The sequence below is a fragment of the Trichoderma harzianum genome (genome assembly GCF_003025095.1).
Source record: "Trichoderma harzianum CBS 226.95 unplaced genomic scaffold M431scaffold_7, whole genome shotgun sequence".
Taxonomy (NCBI): Eukaryota; Fungi; Ascomycota; class Sordariomycetes; order Hypocreales; family Hypocreaceae; genus Trichoderma; species Trichoderma harzianum.
Genome location: NW_020209255.1, coordinates 2,239,367 through 2,258,099, shown reverse-complemented (window position 1 = coordinate 2,258,099; position 18,733 = coordinate 2,239,367). Strand labels below are relative to the sequence as shown.

The following is an 18,733-nucleotide window of genomic DNA, read 5'->3' as shown; positions in this document are numbered from 1 at the left end:
TCACTCTCCTAATTTCCAGGTTTCCTGTCCAAGAACCTCAGTTGGCTCCATCATCGGACTGAAAGGGCCAATTCGATTTTTAGGCAATTGTTGACGATGCAGGAGTCAGAAGCACTGGCATCTGAGGCACCAAATGTCTCGACGATGTGTGAATAAAAAATATAGCCTAGTGAGAAGCAAGTCGACATAGTGTACAGTATTTTCTGAAAGGCTCTGTTGGCGAAGGTGGATTGCCACATGAGTTGAATATCACCAGTAGTCATTTAGACAAGCAGGCAAGTATATCCGGTCAAATATTGATACTGATAGCAGGCAGTGGGAAGGACAAGCATCCATTATCTCTATGCTCTTGATTATAAATTATCCTCGCTACATGCAAGTATTCTCTCAACCTCCTACTGATCATCCTCCAAGCCAACAAGCTTGAGCGAATCCTTCCACAGTCTCGCCTCCTCGGCCGCATCATACGTATGGCTCACCGTCGTCGGCTTCGACATGTCCTTATCATCCGGCCCAGGCACAGCCACAGAAACATCAGCCAGATACTTCCCTCCCTTGCCCTCCAGCTCCCTCGCGATCGCTGCCCAAACTTGAGTCGCCGCCCCTTGCTCCGGGCTCTTCATGCCCTGCAGAACCTCCGGCCCGATCTGCGCAATCATGGCCTTGGCTTCTTCCTCCGGGATGTATCTCATGAGGCCGGTTTGGATGCCGCCAGGGTGAAGACTCCAGCCGTGAAGGCCGCGTGATCCGTAGCGTCGCTCAATCTCATTGGCCATGTAGACGTTTGCCGTCTTGGACTGGCCGTAGGAAACCCACTTGTTGTAGTCGCCCTTTTGGAAGCTATAGTTGTCCGAGGCATTGATTCCGCAGAAGCGATGCGAGGCGGAAGAGATGTTGACGACGCGAGAGCCGAATTCAGGGGTGCTGCCAGCGAGAAGGGCAGGCTTGAGAAGCTGGAAGAAGAGGAAATGAGAGAGGTGGTTAACGCCAAACTGTGATTCGTGACCATCATCAGTGAGTTGCAGGTCAGGAACGGCCATAATTCCTGCATTGTTGATGAGGATGTTAATCTTGGGCGTATCAGCGAGAATAGTCTTTGCCGCAGCCCGAACGCTAGCGAGCGAATTCTGGTTCATCTCGACAAGCTTCATGCGTGATACATCAAAGATGTCGCCGAGAGCATTCTTAGCCTTAGTAAGATCTCTGGCAGTGAGGATGAAGGAAGCTCCAGTGGTGGCCAGGGCGCGGACGGTCTCAACACCAAGACCGGATGAGACACCGGTGACGACGATGACCTTGCCCTTGGGCTGGTCGGTCATCTGCTCGTCTTTGACGACTTGGAGGGCGGTTGGTCTGGCATCGCCGGGGCCTTGGGGAGAGATGTGAGACTCTGCGTAGCGAGACATGATGGCTGTGTTTTGGTGTAAGTGATGCCGATATCAGTGATGGTGGTGGTGTAAGTGGTGGTGATGAGATGTGTGTAACTCGGTGATGATTTCTTCTATTCATCCGTCGTGGAAAATTGTTTCCTCTTATATATCCAACCCTTTTCCATCTTCATGAAATCCGGATATCCATCCCAAACATCCTCGTGTATTCGTCTATCCGCGTATTCATCTCGCCTCCATCTCTCGCCAGTTTCAAGCCTCATGCACGAACCCCCATAAATCCGACAATATCCTCAATCCCCGGCTGATGCTTTTTCCCCCGTTGAGCTTAGCCTGCCTCATTCCCACTCCGGCGGACTTGTAAGACGCCGCAGGTCCCACATCTGCCGATTCTGCCCACACGGAGTGATGACACTTTTTGCCTCTTGCGGGATAGTCCGCCGGCGTGGAGGCTAAACGCCGACCCCTAGCCGCAGCATCACGAACTGGCTGCTTTGCACTCTCTCTCTTGTTTATTTCATCCCTCTGTAATGCCCTGTGGAATGCAAGGAGGTAGCTTGTATCTCTGTATACATCTGATTACTACTATTCCTCTCTTTGGTTACACACTCTCATTGTCATGGCGCCAAGCTCGCGCACACACACTCGAGCACCCGGCAAGGTTCGATCGATCCCTGATTCTGATGCAGATCTGACGGCCAGCGAGATCCGTTTGGCTCGTAGAAAGATTCAGAACCGGCTTAATCAGAGAGCACATCGTACGTAGAGCAAACACAATTGTATTAAGCGGCTATTCCCTTAGGACTAACAACTCGCATCAAGGATCGAGAGCCCGGGATAGGAGAATTGACGGCACGGGACAGCCTTACCGAGTCCATCGCTGGCGGATAGATGACGGTAAGGATGACATACCATACATCAAGCCACGGGAAATTCCGAGCGAATCTGCCTGTGTGCCTGTAAAGGACAAGTCCGCTCCGTCCAATCAGCTGGTCGTCTCGAAGCATCCAGGGCCGAGCAGGGGACTTGTTCCGCATGGTAGTGCATTAGTCTCCGTCTCTACCACAATCCCAGGCCGCACTTCTGCTCCTTGGCTAGGCCTCAGCTACTGCCTGCTCTCCGATCACCTGCTGCATCTAATCCACTTCAACGTCCTCAGGGGCCTCTCATACAACAAGAAAGTCATCAAGCCGAATGCCTTTATCGAATGCACAGGCAGCGCCACGGCCCAGTTGAAGAAGATCCTCCCTCACATCCCAGAAGCAACCTCCCTCGTGCAAATCCACCTCCCTGAAAGTCTCGCTCCGACGAAGCTGCAGATGTCGTGCCCCCACTCCAACTGGATCGACGTGTTTCCCTTTCCGAAGATGAGGGACAATCTGATTCGGTGGGAAAATTACTTTAGCCATGCGGAGTTTCTGACGGACCTCCTGGGGAACCTTATCAGCTGCATGACCGCTCCGCCGCCCAAGACGACGCATTCGCTGCTTGGTAACAGGGCTCAGGGGGAGGATGAGGATATTCCGACTGACCGCAGGGGGCTGATTCTGTGGGGCGAGCCGTTCCACAAGGATAGCTGGGAGGTGACACCGGGATTTCTAAGGAAATGGTCGTGGGCGGTAGATGGATGTGGCGAGTTGCTTGAGTCGACCAATCGGTGGAGGACGGCGAGGGGAGAAACGCCGCTACGGATGGCAGTGAAGTCGCGGTAGACGTAAGCATATGGATGGAGTTTGGGAGTAACAGTTTTATTAATCATGGTAGATGAGTTGTGTATTCATTAATTTGTCTTTATTCTATAAAGCAGCTTTCGAAGCTGTCCATCTCTAATGTATTCGTCATATAAGTCGTAAGAACGGCTGGGTATCATCTTTGTCCATCAAGGCTCCTCCGCCTGGGTATCACCTCATCTATCGTACATCCTCCAGTGTAGACTCTATCGCTTTTGTAATCTATGCTTGAATCGCATCACCCACTTCGTACGCGGGTGGAGGATCCATCACAATAACTTCAAATGCCGCAACAGCATACTAAACACGAGTCAGTCAGCTTCAATCGTCACCATGATCGGAGTTTCCGAGTCAACTTACTCTAATGTCATTTCCGAGCCCAACAGAGATCCCCGTCACAACCTCCACCACGTGGTCCATCCTCAATATGCAAGACTCAGTCGTCGGCTTCGTATTCAAGACAAAAAAATTGCCCCATGCTCCCGAATCAACTGCGAATAGCTCGCTGTCAATCTTGACTGCGCCAGCCATGCTGCATCCATGTCTTCTCTGCGTGATTGTTCGCGGTATCGCGCCGGTGGAAGTTGTGATCAATGTCTTCAAGTCCATGGATACACTGCGGAGATAGACGTTGCCTGATTCAATCATATCGGTAGGCGTATGGACGAGGATCTGAACCGGCGTTGGCTGGCCACGGATCAAGATGGCTGGCTGAGGGAGCAAAACTTCGACTTTGATGGATGGTGCATATTTCGGGTTATATGACGGACATGAGCCATCATCGTGCTCTTGATCCTCCATTACCATATTTCGCAAGCGTGCATTGTGTCGTCCAGGCTTTTCGTCCATTGGCACTGACAAGACGCAGGATGATCGTGGAAGTCTTCCGATGGATGGGTTGCAGCTAAAGGGAATTTCCATCCCCGCGCTCTTTGTCTTTGTCATTGCACCAAGCACGCTCCGGCCCACAGACACAGTCATGGTGTAAGCTACCTTGACTCTCATGTTCTGCTCCGTGACGTCCAAAGAGGGCGGGAGCTGGCATTTCTGGGGTTTACCGCAGTAACACGCTCCATCTGGGAACTCGAATTCTATGGGAGTGGTGTAAATCGATTCGCCAGTGGAGGCATCTTCGTCCCACTGCAAATCTCGATATTCAATCGTCTTGTGTTGCTCAAACACCTACAACCCCTGTCAGTGAATCCAATGCATTCTATAGCTGAATCATGCAATGCTACTCACCACCGTAGTGATTTGTCCCGGGCTTGCCGCGTTAACCTGCGTGGGAAACGACACCACCATGGTGCCGACGAATTTGGCCGAGATGCGCGGCGATTTGTGAAAGGTAGGCCCTCGGATTTCGAACGAGGCTCTTACGAGGTCGCGCGCAAGAAACGGCCCTTGGTGGGCATCTTGAAGAGCGAGATTCAGCTTCATATTGGCCGAATTGGGAGACGAGGGCTTGGTGGAGATCCCTCTCGTGTCGTGAAGACAGTCCGGGGTGGTTGTATGGTAGCTGGCTATACATGGACTGTTGTTTGTAGGTCTGGGGTAAGATGTCTTTTGATGCTTTAGTGTTGCATTGAGATGATTTGTTTGCTAGTTGTTGATGATGATGATAATGGCGATGATGGAGACATGGACCCCTTGACAACTTATATACATCGCGATATATACTCTCGTACTCCATCTAGCTCTATAAACGACACACTATGATGTTAAAATCATGCAAGCCACCCATCGATCCGCAAGCCATCATCCACTGTTTACGATGCTCGCCGAGCTAGTTTTTTTCTAGAAACGCTCTCGCCGAGAATAGACCTGAAATTTGCGACTGCCGTCAGCTGCGAATGAAGCCGATTGGCTCGAGCAACTGGCTAGCTTGTGTCATTTCAAGATTCGGATGAAACTTGACCCTTTAGTCTGACGGACATGAGTCGGCGTCTTAGTGCCGCTGGCAGCTCTTTTGCTGTGGTCGGAAATTCGGAATCGTGTCAGATTGGCGGCAGAGCCATTTTGGAGACGCACTGTGACGACGCAGACGGAGATGCGCCGCCGTCTGAGTTGGGAGGCTGTAGATGAGAGATTATTGGTCTGACATAACCGAGGTTATCGTGATGAGTTTAATATGAGAAGAAATTGAATCATCAATGCGCGCATCGTCAAGTACATGTATTTACAGTTACAACACAAGACCCACGGGTGGCAAAGAAGATAGGCAAAAACACGCATGATCTTAAGCCATTGAATGCGATCAATATTTAATCAAGTGCCCGGACAATACCCAGCACCCTGGTGACAACAGTACATGTAATAAAGTGCGGTAAAGAGAGGCAGAGAAGATAAGGTATATACTAGAAACTCAATTCTCCACCTAGATAGGTATCCAACGCCGTTGCTACGTTCTTTTAGTATGTGTTGTTATCAATATTAGATTCGGGACAAGGGGTATTAGAATAATCGATATATTTCGAGTATTGACAATTCCTTTATGAGAAACCAGCGTACCCGAATCATGCAACCCCAAATGGGTTCTAGGCCTCTCATCCAACATTGAAGCTGTATGACTGGCGCACAACGCCACCTACTAAGCAAGATGTGGCATGTTCGTTGTCCAAGTAGAAATATATGACCCAGGAGGTAGGAAGCAAAGCGTCCGAAACATCTCGACAAGAATAAAAAGCCGGGCAATGACGTAAAAGGATGCAGAAAAAAGGTAAAAGGCGCCGATGAAGCCCTCTCCAATGCAGATATGAAAGCCCAGCTCGTTGTAGATGTAATCGAGCAGCATTGGACAAAGTGGAGCTGCAGCCGTATAAATGCTTGCGCATCTCCATAAGATCAACTCAACTGTTGATGGGAAAGCAAAGTTCCAAGCGACAACATGGATCCCACCAAACACCGCCGCACCAACACCCACAACGCCTGCAGTCTCCCAAGCACCTGCCTCACGCGCCGAGTCGAGGCTAATCGGCGCACCAGGTAGAGTCTCTGTTTCAATCTCGATCCCTAAAAGTGAGAGGAGCCCCTCAAATAAAACTTTAAGAACTTTTTCAGACCCGTTTTTGAGTAGATCGTAGACTTTAGTCGGAATTCTTCCATCTTCTAAGATAAGCCCTTCATTCACCATGGCTCCTTCTTCTGTTATAGCTCCTTCTTCCATCGATATTGCACTCTCTGCCAATGTGGCTCTTCCTTGCAATAGGGGTCCTTCATCCACAGTGACTCGTTCCAATTTGGCTCTCTCGTTCTGCATATTATTGTTCTTTAGCTGAATTGTTTGAGTGACGCCAACTCGCTGTGGTTTGTTCCAATAGAGACCGTATATAAAGACCGCAGAGATAGCAAAGGCCACAACAGCCACCTCAAGAGGTGAAACAGGAAGCCTTCTAACAGCCCGTGCGATAATCTGAATTGTAGACCAAATAATTTGGCCAAGTGCAATTAATTTGACAAAAATATCACCTTTAGACTTGTCTTTGATCTCTTCTTCTGTAATGGTAGGCAGCTTTTCGATATGTTCTGCATCTCGAAGTTGGTAGATGAGATCACCATTGAGATGGTAGGGGTCGTGATGCTTTTGTTCTTTCGTTGGCTTGCCTCGAATGACAAAACCCCCCATATTTGCAAAATAGCTGTGAGTTAAAGTCCAAGCAACACCGTCATTCTCAGCGAACCGCTGCATATCACGACAGTTGTTATGTGCCGCCACCCAGTCAAACCAAGCCGTAGTCATTATTAGCTCGGGAGCAAGAATCGTGCAAAGCATCCTCAGTGTACTTTTATATAAGCTTTTCAATCCCCATTTAGCAGTGCTCCATTGAGCACTTCTCCATTGAGCGCTCATCCATTTAACATGTTTCGATTGTCCGGAGCGACTGTCGTCGCGTTGTGCGGGGACATTAGGATGCTGAAGGGTCCAGGTGCAAGCGAAGATTGTAAAGAGAGAACTCCAGAGGATGTCGAGAGTGCCACGAGTGTTGGGTGACGAAACATAGTTTGATAGAGTAGCAGGGGCAGAACAATTTGTCTCAAATACCGTGTAAGCTTGAACAAGGGGTATAAGCCAGAAGACAAGGAATGCATTGGGACATTGTAGTAGCCCCATTTGTAGTAAGGTCTATTTTTTGAACAACAGAAAACGACAAGGGAAATTAGCAATGCAGCGTGTACTTTGCCTGGGATCTCGTACGGGATAGATGTGCGCTTCGACCATGGAGAAGGAAAATGTGGGAAATGGAAGACTATATACAGACTGAGGCGGCATTTTGGGCGGACAAGTTGCTACCCAAAGCTGAATTTTGATGCCTGGGGATGTTGTTGTACCATGGTTATTATTGGTAGCCTCGTTGCTTCGGCGAGGCTGTAGAGTGCCTAGTGTAGTTGCAGCTATGCAAGGACGCAGGATCTCAATATTTCCTATTGGCCCCATATAGATGAGCCATGACCAGCTAAGAGCCAGGGCTGGTGACCAGCGCGTACTTCAGCTATTATAACTGTAACACGTATTCCGTGTACCACGCAAGAATATAAGAAAAAGCAAAAGGCCAAGACATGCTTCAAGATTATTGGTTCAGGCGGAGAAGCTGAAGGTCGCTGAAGGCCGGGGGGTATCACAGCTCGTATATGCAAGACAAAGCAAAAAAAGAGATAACAAAGGTCGGAAAGGAAAGAGAAGAGAAAAAACAGAAATGCATGAAAGAAAAAAATCGCGATGTTGTGAACATTATAACAGCTAGAGAAGTGTCAAAAGAATGGTAGAACGAGCGGATGCCCAAAAAAAGAAGCGTCCTCTTAGAGGATTGGCGGAACTCTCCCGCCGGGAATTGAACCCGGGTCTCAAGCGTGACAAGCTTGCATACTGACCACTATACTACGGAAGATGATTGGCTGTGAGCAGCCATTGTAGTAAGTTGGGGGGAAGTACACAATATTATCTTATAAAGGTCTACGAACGAAATTCTTGATTGCGCGCAGCATCTGAAGCACCACGATGACTCTCTATGTGTTGTTGACCGTTTGTACACTGTTTTGGCTAACCAGATCTGCTCCTTTCTTAAATATGCAGAAGAGTGAACTCGATGAAAGTAGAATATTGATCTGTGAATACAAATGCTGTTGTGAGAACGAAGCTGCGTATTCTTATTCAATTACAAAAATTGACTTCCTGAAATACCCTTATTGCATCCGATCAATTAGACAGCTTCCAGGCATCATCGTAGTTTAAATTTCCCAACTATTGGAGTACGTAAGAACTATTCATCGCGATTCAAGTGTGACAGAACCAAAACCAAGTCGATGGTTGAGGCGCACTCTCAACTCGCAGGAAATATCGTGATTCTAGGGTACCTTATGTGAAGCTATTCCCGCCCTCAAGCAGCGTAGGTAATACAGCCCCTACCGTCATTGTATCCACCGCCACCAGCATCTACAATGCTGAAGCAACACGCAGTTGTCAACTAAAAGAGCAACTTGACTGTCACCATCTGGATAGTCTGTTTGTCTACATCTTCAATTTCAACTTACATCTTCATCACCCTTTTGTATGCCCATCAACACACTCCCATTGCATCATCACCATCACCTCAAACCAAAACGCCTCACTAGCTGTCAAAATCTTTCACTGCCGAACAATCATCTACCGGCGCTCCCGCCAAGTGGGGTCAAATCACCATTGTCCTGTAATTTTCCCGATCCATAGGCCCGAAAGCAGAATAAATTGAAAAGCCACAAAAAACCCTTCAATTCTACACACATAAGGGACAGCTATGAAGTCATAAATCACACCCTCTCTCTTTTATACACACATACAACGTTGCGTCTATCCCCAAACAGTCAGGTGCTCAACTGGCTTTTAAGCTTGAGCTTGAGCTGTCGTGCATGACGACAGTCCCGAAGATCTGTAGCCATTCGGGAATAATTTGTTCGTAATGCAGGCAGCCCTCCACTTTGGCTAGGCCTAAACGCTAACAAAAATGCTACTCTCTGCACTCATATACCATCAATGTACCAAAACATTCTCACAAAGTATTCAACATCTCGACATATTTCATACAACGTTGAATCAACTTATTGCACCTCGTTGGAACTTACCAATTCTGGCTCCAAATCAACCCCCTTAAGCAGTGCCCAACGCCACCCCAGTCGCAGCCACGCAGCTTGCTCGTATCCGCGCAGCATCTCCTATTTTCGTCATCCTGACAAACACGGTGTACCAATTACCAATCATCTGGAAAGACAGCATATACTAGAATTTGCAAAAAACGTCCATAATTTTCTCATCAGAAACAATAACAACAAAGCCTACAAATCCGGCGTTAACAAGTCCTATACTATTCGCATGATATAGATTACTATACAGTGTACATCGATCTATATATACACCATCTCAGCCTCTCCCACAACGCATAAGCCCCAAACACTACCAACTAACCCTGCCCAATCACTCCTCAAATTCTCAGCTCAGCACCAATCCCTCCTCTCATCGCCACGTAGGTCCCCTGTTACCTCATGAAAAGAATACAGTGGAAAATGCGCTTATCCAATCTCCTCCGCCGATCTGCATGACCCCCCTCAGCCCTAGTCTAGTCGCCAGAAAGGGCCCTCCTTCGTATATGCTTCCTTCCGGCCTATCAGATCCGGCCCCAAGGCGTCATTGCGTCGTGTCAATCGGCAATTCAGGCCGCTAGGATCATTAATCCCTTCCCAAAGGCAAGCACAGGGCAAGAAAAAGTCCGTATCGAGCACCGACGTACACCTTGTCCCCTTGACCTTCACCGTAATCGTACATGCATGTACACCTACATACGCATCCGGTAGCAAACAGAGAATGTCGTGTCCCGCCTCCCACCTGACATCATCCACCCTATCCCAGTAACTCAGTAGTAGCAAAAAGTTCTAGATCGATTGTATAGCAAAGACATACAAACAAAAGAAGGGGGCAAAACAAGACAAGGGTCCCTCCCCCCTCACACTCCTCCAAGCCAGCATCGTCACTGGTTGACTGGCAAAGGAGCCAAAAGCTCGTGTTGATGTCGATCCACCGATGGGCATGATGCTGAAAATAACTTACAACCGGTATTCCGTGTAGAAACTGCTCGTGTGAGGCCTTCCACCGAATACCTATATAAAGACACTCCTTCCCTCTTCATCATCACCTTCCTTTCTCATCATCAACACTCACATCTACAACTACAATTACAACAATACTCTTATAAACACTCTTCAACAACTCTTTATTTTTATATTTTAAAAGAACAACCCATCCAACAATCTTCAAGATGCTCTTCAACGTCGCCGCCATCGCCTCCCTCCTGGCCGTCGCCAACGCAATCATCGTCGGCATCGCTGTGCCCGAGACCATCGCCCCCGGCTCTACCGTCAAGGCCACCGTCCTGACCGAGAACTACATCCAGTCCGTCTACGACGTCGCCATCGTCTTTGGCTACGCCAACGGCGACGGCTTCCCTGGGTCTCTCGGCAGCGTCCTTTCTTCCTCTTACCTTGGTCCCGGTATGTCTCTTTATCAAACCTAGCTTTATCAAAATCTAGCTTTATCCAACTAACAAAACAAAAACAATAGACGAGTCCAACGTCACCTACAACATCACCCGCTCCATCACCATCCCCGCCAGCGCCCCCAAGGGCGACGCCCTCATCAGCGCCAGCCTGTACAGCCTGTACGGCGCCGCGTATGGTCCTACCATTACCAACTTTAACGTCTCCGTCACTATTGGCGACTCGACTTCTCCTGTCCTCAAGTCTAGCACTCACTAAAGGAGTGCGAAATCGTAATGGAAACCTGAACAACTTGCATATGTGAAACGGCGCTGGGAAATTAGATGGAACTGGCTTTGCTATTGCCCTTTTTTGACTTCGATGGATTGAATGGAACGTTGGTGAATTGATTTGATGGATGATTTTTAGATTAGTATGTATAGATTAATGTGAGTCGGGGAACCGGCGAATTTGCTATTGACATTCTTGAACCGTGACGTTTGCCTTGTAAGAGTTGATGAAACAACACAATAGCGAAACTAAATACTTGAATCATTTCTCTTTTTCTTTCCAAATCATAGTTCCAAATAGTCCTTTTTAAAATCTATATACAATATACTCTGTAGGTAGTATCTCTACTTTCCAAGCCCATCCATATAAAGTCGTAACAACCAAGTCCGACCAATCCAAGCCAATCTATATATATTTCTCATACCATACTCATCCAACAATGCTCGCATGCTATTCTATTCTATAAAAAGGGGGTATCTGTATCTCATCACACAAGCCTCTCTCTCTCTCTCTCTCTCTCTCTCCAAACACATCATCACTTCCTATTCGGCCCCTTCACCATGACCCCGTTCGCGCTCCCCCAGACACTATCCGTCACCTTGGCCGGCACCTTTCTCCCCTTGAGCCGCTGGTCAACAAGCCACGTTCCCACCACAAACTCCGCTCTGCTCAACATTCCCGCCCTCCCTCGGTCGACCAGGTCCCAAATCTCGGCCAGCTCGTCTGGCGGTAGTCTCGACCGCTTCCATAACTCCCTCACCACAACGTTGGCCACGCACTGCGACACGTCCCGATCAAGATCGCTGCTTATACTCGTCGCCGGACTCATCATCCTCGTGTCGGTAAGCAGGATCCCGCGGTTCGACGCCCACAGCGCTTCATAACGTTTCCTCTCCCGGGGCCGAATCTCTTCCCGCCATTTCTTCCGTGATCCTTCATGATGCGCATGCTTTCCCTTTCGTAGCAACGCTCTATGCCCTTTCTTGTGTTGATCATCCTCTTCGTCTAGTAATTGCGGCTGTCGGAGTGTATGTAAAAGTCGAGGTGATTTCTGCCGTTTCGGCAAGGGAGGAGGAGCCAATGATGCAGGCCCCGTGTTATGCGGCGTCAGCCGTGTAGAAGCTAATGAACCAGCCACAATCGCATCGGTGAGATTGTCCAGCTGTGTCCGACCCGGTGAACCATTGGCAATTCGTCGTTGAGAAGCCAGCTCCCGATGTGGAGATGATCCGACGCTTACTGTAGAGTGTCTCCTCCCCAGAATCATCGAAGAAGGACGAGGCTCTCTCTGCTGGCGAGAAGGAGACACCGATTGTCCCGCTGATCGAGATACCGCAGAGGCAATCGAACTCCGCGCCTGGCCAGACGACGACGTCTCTAAATGATGGCTATTTGACCGACCTCGACGCGGAGGCTGATCTTTATCCTTATCCACCACATCCTTCCTACTGCCCCTCGGTTTCGGCGGCGTAGGCGGTCGTTTCGTCGCAGTACTCTGACTCTTCTTAGGAGGATCAGGCGAAGGCGACGCAAGCGCAATGTGTATGCTTGGGCTCAGCGTAAGGTGAGCCGATGTGACGGGACTCAACGGCGCCCTCGACACCCTCGTCGGCTGCGGAGAAAGAACTTCGGCGACGTTCCTGCTCATGAGCGGTTTAAGGGGCGGTGGTGTCGACGGATGTAGCGCGCGCGGCCGAGCATGCGAGCTCTTGTGTTCCGAGGACGACGGAGCGGGCGTGGATGGTTGCGAAGCTGTATTGGAGACGGGGGTTGGCGTCATGGGCCTTGGAGGTGAAGAGACAACAGGCTTGCTGTCCCTTGATATCGCCGGCTGCTGCTGTTGCTGTATATGTTGTGATTGTTGAGAGTGTGATTGTTGTTGCTGTTGCTGCTGTCTCTGCGCAGTAGTTGAAGCTACCGAGCCGCCCGATGCCTCCGCCGGCGCCTTTGGCCTCGCCCTTCCGTCCCCAGCCGGACCCTCAGCCACCGGATCACGCCGCGTCTTGTTCTTCCTCGCAACCGGCGGCGTCGGCGGCCCATCCCCCTTATTACCCGCCGCCTTGCTCTTCTTCTTGACCTTGTCCGCCCTATCCGTCCTGTCCTCCACGCTCTTCACCTTGTCCGCCCTGTCCTCCACGCTGCTCCCAACAGACTCCGGCGGCCAAGGCCTCCCCCTAGCCTTTTCAAACATCGAAATCAGTGACCCGGCCGACGCCAAGGGTCCCGAGTCCACGGCATCACCACCACCTCCTCCTCCTACAATCATATTGACGCTCGCGCTCGTGTTGTTCGCACTACTCCCACCGCCCGCCGTCGGACTGGCGCTCCGACTCGCCGCCAGCGTCGCCGCAATCAAGCTCTGGTTCTTCGCATCCATCCTGCTGCTGGCGCCCGTAGAGCCAAACGCCGCCGACGACGCGCCACCACCCCCGCCCATAATCATCCCATCCATCTGCTGCTGCTGCTGCTGTTGGCGCTGAGGCTGTAACTGTTGGCGCTGTGACTGTTGCTGCTGCTGTGTCCTCCCATCCGCTGCTGCTCCCTCAGCCCTCCCCCTCACAGCCTCCGTCGCAGCCGTAAACGCGCCATTGTCCCTACCACTGCGCCCTGCAGCAGCTCCTCCTCCTGTTCCTCCCCCCTCGGCCCGCTGCCCAACCTGTTCGAGCTTGTCCTTCCGAAAGGCCAGCGTGGCGCCCCTGAGCGCAGCCGCGGCGGCGGCGTTGTCGGTCTTCATCACCGATGTGGCGCGCGGGGTGACGACATCTAAGGGCCGCGGGAGAACAGAATAGGAATGTTTCTTTTTTCTTTTTTCTGCTTTTATTTCGTTTTCGTAGGGATTTCGTATGTCTGTCTGCGAGGCGGCATTCCAATGGGATGCTAAGGAATAGATAGAATTCGGCGTTCGATAGAGATGTGTAGCTTTAGGTTGTTCGAAAAACAAGGCAAAGATTAACAAAAGAAGAAAAAAAAGAAGACACCTAGTAATCAGATAAAAAATAGGAGAACAAAAAACAAAGCAGCAAACCTCGAAAACGAATACGTGGAAGGATCCAAAGAAAGAAAGCCAAACCCTCGGGTCAGCCTACCTCAAAAACCCCAACGGCTGCCAAAATGGTTCCCAGGGACAGGGGTCTTCCGAAACGAAGGGTCCTCTTTGTTCCAACGCTTTTTTTTCTTCAACGCGGAACTTCGGGCCTCCATCTGCCGGCAGCCCGGACTTTTCATGCTGCCTGCCAGTGGCCCCGACTTTTTCATGCTGCCTAGGTACCAGTGGCCCCGACTTTTCCTGCGTGCTGCCTGTTAAGTGCTTTCGTGTTTCTCTTAGGCGGAATGTGACCCTGGAAGATGAGCTAGGTAGGTAGAGATTTGACCCACGCGATCAGTGCACGCATCCACTATAAAGGCCCCTTGCAGAGGAGCGCATGCGCTGGAACGACCTTCTATAACCGGGCACTGGGCACAAGCATCACCTGAGAGCTGTCTCATGCCGCTTATCAGATAAGACACCAATCGATGTAGACTCAACATTGACCACATGGAGTTCAGATTTCACCAAGACATGCATGCGTCTTCTACAAGCCTCAAATATTTAGAAATAATTGAAACATTTCCATGCTGCTAAAATACAGAAAAAAGAAAAAAGAGCACAGCGGCCTCCCTTAATCAACCAAGCAATCCGATACCAAGTACAAACGAAACCAAAAAAAGCAAACAAGATGCAAACGCCAGTCCCTCCCTCCCTTTTTTCGCCTCTTCAGTCCCATGTCCCTCCCCTTAAAGCCCTTCCCATTAACCCCCAGCCCGTGATATCGAAGCAACAAAGGAGACAGGAAGAGGAACTACGGCACAAAAAGGCCAATGCACACATATATGACACAGAATAGAAACCAAAACAAAAAGATTCCACAATGAAATGAAGCAAACAGGCGCTGCGCCAGTGTCTGCCTGCAGAACAGACACAAGGCTCCCCAAACGCCCCTTCGTAGATGACCTGCATCCTCATGAGCTCTTCAAATCGTCTCGCTGCCAAAAAACATGAGAGAGGGCGAGGCAGCGAGTACCATGGACACATGTCTCATTTACACCATTTTTCACCATTAGCCGTGAAAGCACACAAATGTGGCCATGATTCGCTAACAGCAAAAGTCGCCAGACAAACATAAGCAAAGGAAATAAACGATCAAGCCAACTTCTAGAAAGCACTCTCGTCTGTCCACTCGCTTCCAGATATTATTCGGTTGCCGTCCTGGTCAGTCATCACGGGCGCCGCATCATGCGCTGCAGGAACTCCACGTGTGCGCTTTGCCGAACTGCTTGTTGGGCGATGGCCTTGTTCGGGTTCTGCTCGCTTGCCCCGAAGAGCTCGGAGCTTGGCAAAGTATGCATCTGACGTGTCTAGCTCCGGCTCACTATTGTCATCATACGTCTCCCAGTTCTCGGAACCCGTAACCACCGTTGATGTTGTGGATGTGCTGGAAAGATGTCTGGCTGATGGTCGAGGATACCCTGGTACTCCCCGTACGGATGAGTAGTGATCCTCGTAGTCCTCATCCAGGAAGCTGTTCTGTCGAGAATGAGACATTTTCGAGTCGGGTCGGCCCTTTTTGGCTGACTGCGTCCGGTCATCATAGACATCTTCAGGATCAACCGCGCGGATAATGCTATGATTCAGACCCACAGACTTGTATGGGTTCAATGGCGTTTCCAGCGAGGCCACTGATCTCAACTCGCGCATCTTGGGCGGAGGGATTCTGACCGAGCCTCCAATGGGCCGCTTGGTCCGCTCTGGTGAATTGTTGCCATCTTTCATCTTGGACAGGGGCACTCTTGCCACTGGTCCTCTGGTGGGGCTGCTGTTGCTTCTCTGTATGTCAGACTTTGAAAACATTGGCTGAGACTTGTTGCCCAAGTTATAGATGCTACCCGTCGTGGGGGTTCTCGTCAGCGTATGAGAAGGTGCCGAGACCTTGCTGGTAGTAGCGGGCCTCATTGTTGACGCTGATGCTGACTTGAGAAGGCTCCTGGCAGATGCTGGAGGAGGGCCAGCGGGTGTTCTGGATCGTTGGGTGGGCTTCTTTGCATCTTCGAGCTCTACCTCGTCGACGTATGGCTCGCCATAGACCAAAAAGGGTCGGTCGTATTCTTCCTCCCACTGCTCGAGTGCCTTTTTCACTTCGGCCGTCACCTTGGGGAGCTCCTTGGCAACGCGCTTGCGCATCTTTTCCTCGCGAAGCAGCTTTCCAGGATCTCGCTTCTCGCCCTTTTGTCCGCGCAGCATAAGGCGAGAGGCATCTTGGCTTGAGGCGACGAGGTCGTCGCGGTCCTTGATCAAAGCCTTGTGCTTTTCAATCAGGCTCAGGATGGGTGCCCGCTGTTCCTTCAGCGCCTCGAGCCGAGCAACTTCGCGCTCGTGCGCCTCTAGCAGCGCATCGCTGTGAACGTCTGAAAAGGCGGGTGTAAAGTCGAGCATCTCATCTTCCGAAAAGTACAGGGCATCCCAGAGCTCTTGAAGCTTGACGCGCGCGTCCTCGATGAAGATGTGCAGGTTCTGGCGCTTGACTTCATTCAGCCGCTCAAGCTCGTCTTCGAATTCGTTAATCTGTCGCATGCCACAGCCCCTGTTCTGGCTGAGGAAATCCTTGGTCTCCTCTTCAGGAATGCCTAGCTTCTCCCAGAGCGTTTCGACGGTACTCCTGAGCTGTTGCAACTTCTTCTCGCGGTTCCTCTTCTCCTCTGACAGCTTGTCGTGCTTGCCTTGCAAAATCTGAATGTCTTCCTGGTGGAGGCCGAGCTGCTCAGGGGCTTCACGGTAGTACTTGATGATGGCTGTGTCCTGCTGGGCCTGAGGAGTGCCAAGCTCGGCCCAGAGCTGGATGATTTCATCGCCCAGAGTTTCCACCGTCGCGAGCCGGCGAGTATACTCTTCATACACTCGCGTAAACTCTGCGTCGAGGCGGTCCACGTAGGACGGTGACAGGTCAAAATTGAGAGGAATGGATGCGTTGGGCTCCGTAGACGGTAGGGGAACCTTGACGAAGGAAGGCTCTAGGTGTGATGAGTAAGACTCGAGGGCCTCCACAAGCTCTGCGGTAGAATGTCAGTAATGCGCCCCTCAATCTCAATAACGTTCTAGACAGGCATCAACTCACTCTGTACATGGTCAACCCGCTCCTGGCGCAGACGCTGTACCTGGCTGTGCTTCTCCTTGAGCGTCTCCAAGCATTCCATCAGAGGGTAGGTAATCTTGATGCTCTCGCCATTCGAATTCTTTCTTCGAGGTCTAGAGTCATCCAAAGAGGCCTCCATCTGTCGGATCTCAATAACAATCTTCTTGCACTCGTCAATCATCTGCTTCTTCTCCGACGTCACCAAGCGCAAATGGTTGTTCAGCGCTTCTGACAGAGCTTGGAACAGCTACGTCGCAATTCACGTCAGCATCATTGCGCAAACCAGGCGACTTCTCCTCTTCGTTCGCAAAAGGAAAAGCAATGGGGGAGTCCATCGTACCTCGGCTTCTCGAGCTTCGCGCTCATGATCCGGCACACCAATGTCGTCGAACAAGCTGTGCAGCTGGCCAATGCTGTTGTTGACCTGCTTGGAGAGGTAGCTGGTGTCCATGGCGAACCGAATCAGCCACCCCAAGGCGACTCAAAGCGCTGCTAAGTATGTTCTGTTAGAGACGGCTTGAAGAGTCCCAAGCCTCGTTGAGTGCTGGCGGTTGGCTGGAATAAAAACCGCCAGGCAAGTTTGTCGCAAAAAGTCCGTGGTTGGTAAAAGACCTTGAACAGCGCGCGCGGGGTTCTCCGATTGATGACGCAGGGGCAGTGCAGTGCAAGTGGGCAGCTGAAAGCCGGGGTGTCAAAATCAATGATGTGTTTATTACCGATGCAGAACAAAAGGCGAGGCTGATAGCTAGACCATCGGGCGGCAATCGATATTCTGTATCGATAGCAAAAAAAGGAGTAAACAAATTGTCGACTTCTTCAAGGCATGTAAAAATATATATAACGAGAGTTGGCGCCTACTCAAAAGCTCGCCTTGGGCCGAAGCTGCTCAGGTTGAAGAAGAGGAAGAAGAAAGGAATTGAATTTGTCGAAAACATGCAGCGCTGTGAGACACCTTTTGCATGAAAAAATAAGTGTAGGCAAGGCATAATGGCATCATGGGTCGTTGGGGGGCAACTCCACTGTTTAGCCGCTGCGCGTTGCCATGGCGACGGCCAATTGCCTTTTCCAGGCGCCCTGCAGGCGGGCGGCGCCGTTTGAGTGGCCGTTTCAGACACCCCGCCTTATGTATCGTATCGCATCGTCTCATGGCTGTGTCCGATCCGATGGTTACCTCCAGCTACTATTTACAGTACAGATGGATCAAATATTGAGGGGAAGTGTCTACAGGGAATACTGATGATCAACTGCTCCCTCATTCTCGGTATATACTAGATAGTCAATGCATGTTGTAGAAAATCCATCTGGAGTCTGTATATAATCTGCATTCTCAGCGGCTAACAGAACACACAGGCTACCAACAACGCCCATCTGCTTCTATGTCTCTCCAATCCCGTCATCAAGCAGGTCCGTGTTTATTTGCAACATGCAGATTTCGTTAGCTCGCGTGCTACCGCATTAGACTCATGCAAAGCATCCCGATGCCTTCTTCCTCTTTGTTTACATGCATACGGAGCTTTTACTGGGCACAGGCCCAAGACAAGGCCCCATGCAGTGCGTAGCGGGGATGCCCGCTGCTGGCCTTGTCTCAAAAGCCCATTTGTTTGGATCCCGCTCCAAGATCTTTTTTAGCCTGGTGTCCCACAAAGATCCCGTTGCCCAT

The 18,733-nt window shown here is 50.5% G+C and overlaps 7 protein-coding genes and 1 non-coding gene across 8 annotated transcripts; 2 read left to right on the top strand and 6 right to left on the bottom strand.

The window, feature by feature from the left end:
• Positions 1-374: 374 nt before the first annotated feature.
• On the bottom strand, positions 375-1,478 carry M431DRAFT_509339 (hypothetical protein). Its single transcript, XM_024919270.1, has one exon. The coding sequence runs from the start codon at positions 1,404-1,406 to the stop codon at positions 396-398; it is 1,011 nt and encodes a 336-aa protein (XP_024774016.1). The 5' UTR covers positions 1,407-1,478; the 3' UTR covers positions 375-395.
• Positions 1,479-1,521: 43 nt separating this feature from the next.
• M431DRAFT_455202 (hypothetical protein) lies at positions 1,522-3,166 on the top strand. The gene is made up of 2 exons (XM_024915310.1): positions 1,522-2,146; positions 2,211-3,166. Exons 1-2 carry the CDS (start codon positions 2,008-2,010, stop codon positions 3,098-3,100), a joined length of 1,029 nt encoding a protein of 342 aa, XP_024774015.1. The 5' UTR covers positions 1,522-2,007; the 3' UTR covers positions 3,101-3,166.
• Positions 3,167-3,340: 174 nt separating this feature from the next.
• M431DRAFT_483128 (hypothetical protein) lies at positions 3,341-4,555 on the bottom strand (the record flags this gene model as incomplete). The annotated part of the gene is made up of 3 exons (XM_024916096.1): positions 3,341-3,418; positions 3,479-4,300; positions 4,361-4,555. The coding sequence occupies 3 exons, from the start codon at positions 4,553-4,555 to the stop codon at positions 3,341-3,343; spliced, it is 1,095 nt and encodes a 364-aa protein (XP_024774014.1).
• Positions 4,556-5,468: 913 nt separating this feature from the next.
• Positions 5,469-7,329, bottom strand: M431DRAFT_509336 (hypothetical protein). Its single transcript, XM_024919269.1, has one exon. It carries the CDS (start codon positions 7,224-7,226, stop codon positions 5,706-5,708), a length of 1,521 nt encoding a protein of 506 aa, XP_024774013.1. The 5' UTR covers positions 7,227-7,329; the 3' UTR covers positions 5,469-5,705.
• A 600-nt stretch (positions 7,330-7,929) lies between these two features.
• Positions 7,930-8,001, bottom strand: M431DRAFT_t116. Its single transcript has one exon. It is a non-coding gene; the product is annotated as a tRNA-Asp (tRNA).
• A 2,397-nt stretch (positions 8,002-10,398) lies between these two features.
• Positions 10,399-10,894, top strand: M431DRAFT_6545 (hypothetical protein; the record flags this gene model as incomplete). Its single annotated transcript, XM_024921686.1, has 2 exons — positions 10,399-10,630; positions 10,701-10,894. The coding sequence occupies 2 exons, from the start codon at positions 10,399-10,401 to the stop codon at positions 10,892-10,894; spliced, it is 426 nt and encodes a 141-aa protein (XP_024774012.1).
• Positions 10,895-11,441: 547 nt separating this feature from the next.
• On the bottom strand, positions 11,442-12,173 carry M431DRAFT_88331 (hypothetical protein; the record flags this gene model as incomplete). The annotated part of the gene is made up of 1 exon (XM_024923896.1): positions 11,442-12,173. One exon carries the CDS (start codon positions 12,171-12,173, stop codon positions 11,442-11,444), a length of 732 nt encoding a protein of 243 aa, XP_024774011.1.
• Positions 12,174-15,083: 2,910 nt separating this feature from the next.
• On the bottom strand, positions 15,084-17,725 carry M431DRAFT_455145 (hypothetical protein). Its single transcript, XM_024915309.1, has 3 exons — positions 17,414-17,725; positions 17,056-17,320; positions 15,084-16,990 (listed from the first exon to the last, which is right to left on the bottom strand). The coding sequence occupies exons 1-3, from the start codon at positions 17,522-17,524 to the stop codon at positions 15,099-15,101; spliced, it is 2,268 nt and encodes a 755-aa protein (XP_024774010.1). The 5' UTR covers positions 17,525-17,725; the 3' UTR covers positions 15,084-15,098.
• Positions 17,726-18,733: the final 1,008 nt, after the last annotated feature.